At 41.0% G+C, this 2,892-nt stretch overlaps 2 protein-coding genes across 3 annotated transcripts in view; one reads left to right on the top strand and one right to left on the bottom strand.

The window, feature by feature from the left end:
- The window catches only part of LOC102671033, a 12,841-nt gene that overhangs the window by 3,284 nt on the left and 6,665 nt on the right, over positions 1–2,892 (top strand). The window contains 3 exon segments of the mRNA XM_031511766.1: positions 511–775; positions 902–1,186; positions 1,288–1,382. Coding sequence (XP_031367626.1) covers positions 511–775; positions 902–1,186; positions 1,288–1,382 — 645 coding nt within the window.
- Positions 1–2,892, bottom strand: part of LOC116185954 (nucleoside diphosphate kinase homolog 5-like) — a 23,238-nt gene that overhangs the window by 19,595 nt on the left and 751 nt on the right. Inside the window, exons 2-5 of one of the 2 annotated variants that reach the window (XM_031511765.1) lie at positions 2,429–2,821; positions 2,213–2,351; positions 1,940–2,028; positions 1,577–1,684 (exon numbers count right to left, since the gene is read on the bottom strand). In XM_031511765.1, the coding sequence (XP_031367625.1) occupies positions 1,577–1,684; positions 1,940–2,028; positions 2,213–2,351; positions 2,429–2,821 (729 nt within the window). Of the gene's footprint in view, positions 1–152; positions 313–1,576; positions 1,685–1,939; positions 2,029–2,212; positions 2,352–2,428; positions 2,822–2,892 lie in introns of those variants that run through there. The other variant, XM_031511764.1, reaches the window with a different exon arrangement.

Below are 2,892 nucleotides of genomic sequence, written 5' to 3'. Positions count from 1 at the left end.
AAAAAAAAAAAAAAAAAAAAAGAGAAAGAAACGTTGTTTCCCCCCCCTTGAAGTTGAAGATCGAACGATTTATTTAACTTCTATCTTGAGTGGAAATTCTCGATCGAGAAGAAAATATTTCTTCGAGGATTTCTTGGATTCAGTTTCTACGCAAGATGAAACACGTTAATGTAATTATAATACGGTAGATTAATATCTGCGTATCAGGCGCAATTTGCATCGATCCAGAAATCCTAGTAGATCGATATACTCTTCTTCCAAGGTCCAATTGATACAGGTGTCAACCGACGAATGGAATTGACGCGCAGAAAGCTCTTGCGTCGATGCGCAAATCGTAATAGGTTTCAACTTTGCAAAGTTTTCAGAAATATATGCACGTAAAAATACGTCAAGAAACGTTTATATGAACATTGAAAATTGGTAATTAATTTAATAATTAATTTAATTGTATACAACGTCGAAATTTACCAAATTTTCTTTTTCCATCGTTGTTCCTCGATTTCTCAGAAGCTTTACTTACAATAACAACACCTCTGATCCGATTTCGAAGATCGAGCGAAGGAGGGCAGCACGGTGCGCCGGAAGCGGCGCAGAAACCGATAAGGAAGAAAGGGCAGAACGAAGAAAGGCGGAGGAGAGACGATGGCGGCCTGCGGAGAATCGCGGACGGGAATGGATTAATCGGCGCGCCGCCGGAAATCACGTGCGACGATTTCGATGACGAGCACGACGGTGGAACGGTTGCGAGAGTTCGTTTCGAGGAGGAACGTCCTAGGTAGAATCCGTGATCTTGTAATTTCAATCGTGTTTCAATTCTTTTCAAGCCAAGAAAAAAAATTATTTAATTTAGATATTATTTAATTATCCAATTTTTCTTCTTTCATTTTTTTTTTGAGCGTAGAAGCTCCACTTGGGGATCGCAATTGAACGAGATAAATCGTGTAAAGCGTAAAGTAAATGATAATAAGTCCCTGTCGAGCACGATTCATTTGCTGAGCGTGAGTCATCTCGGGAATTATAATCCGACGGACGAGAAGGAAAAGCTGTTGCAAACGAATTGCAATTCTGTGGTGGAAAATGTGGAGGAAAAACGTCACCCGTTAACCAAAGGGAATGAAACACTGGGTCACGGTTATTTCGAGGACGAGGAACTTGTGAACGTTGTGCAAGATTTAGTGATTTGGAGGTACGTTGCGAGGAGTAAAATTTATACGTATGTCGTTTATTCTCGCGACTGTCGCGACCCGTCGCGGCAGATTGTTACGTGATTCTCTCATTTCACACAAGGTATAGTCCTGTTTTGAGCGGGGCGCGAAGATCGATTAACAGGAGGACGCCATGTCAACGTTCTTACGAATCTCAGAAGGAAACGACCGCAGTGGGTGAGTATATAAGCGTTATATAAAATTTAATTTATCGATATAATAATGAGTAGTGTTATATAAAATTTGATTTATCGATATAATAATGGGTAGTGTTATATAAAATTTGATTTATTAATAATAAAAAAATTTACAAAATCGTATAGAAGTAAAGATAAAAATATAAATATTCCGGATGATATTTCGGATATTTACGTTGGAATCATGGCGAGCTCGAGGGGCAATTTTGGTTTATTAGGATTGTTCGTGATCAACCAATTGGCCAGCCATAAAACGGGATCCGCGGGTTTTAATTTGCAACACTGTACAACGAAATGCTTTCGAGCCATTATTTTTAATTGTTCAATTATTAACCCTTTCGTTACTAATATGGCAGACTACATATTATCGCTCTGCATAAGATTTTGTTTTCATCATACTTGTTTTCCTCGATGATAAAAATCACCAAAAATAAAAGAGATGCCGATCTTTCTCGATGTGCACTGTTGTGCACATTTTCGCGGAGAAATAGCGAAAGGGTTAAAATTTGACGAAATTTGATTGTTTCTCTTTATTACCATAGATAGAGCTTCCACGAGTATAGGATTGAGCACTTCCCATAAATAATCCTCCGCCATTTCGTCCTTCAACAGAGGCTCTACTATGACTATGTGATATAAAAAGAAATGAAAAAGTTTCTCCACAATAAAATTAAATACCGTAACCGGTGTCGTTGATGCATCACACATATATATATTAGAAACAAATTTAAATTTGATCGAACCAATTTATTTATTATTCATTGGAAGAAAACGACGCCGGTTACGAGAGATTAAATAACAGATCCGTACAATCTGGGAAGAAAAAGTGTATCTCTTTCTCGGCACATTCCCGAGTATCGCTTCCGTGAACGGCGTTCTTAAAGTCATCGCCTCTCCTCCCGTACCTTGCCCTTATACTATCGGGATAATACAGACGCGCCTCCCCCACCTGAAACCGATCTGCAATCTTTGTACAAACTGTAACTTTGTTTCGACGATCGTCCGCTCATCACCGTTCAGAATTACCTTTGTCGGACCCATGAGCAATTTCCACTCGTGGATAGCGTTCTTCTTTCCCAGAACGTGGACAACTATGGGGCCCGAGGCCATGTAGGCGACCAGATAGGCGAAGTTCAGCTGGCCGTATTTGTCGGAATAAAATTCGGACACCTGTTCCGGGGTGAGTTGGAGCCAACGGGTTTGAAAAATTTGGAAACCCTCCTCGCGCACCCGCCTCTCGATCTCCTCCCTGTACACCAACGCTTCCGGCTTGATGATCATCAACGTGCACTCGATGTCCGCCCTCTCCTCCTCCGTCATCTCCTCGTCCTCGATGCAGGGCTGGTAGTCGAACGGGGGACGCCATTCCTCCTCCCCCTCCCCCAAGTATTCGTAGCCTCGAGATGTGACGAATTTGTACTGCGTTTCCGTGATATAGTTGTTGTTAGATTAGGGGGGAAAAGAAGAAGAAGAAAAAAAGGAAAAATGGA

Source organism: Apis dorsata, unplaced genomic scaffold, assembly GCF_000469605.1.
Source record: "Apis dorsata unplaced genomic scaffold, Apis dorsata 1.3 scaffold_347, whole genome shotgun sequence".
Taxonomy (NCBI): domain Eukaryota; kingdom Metazoa; phylum Arthropoda; class Insecta; order Hymenoptera; family Apidae; genus Apis; species Apis dorsata.
This window is presented reverse-complemented; position numbering and strand designations above follow the sequence as displayed.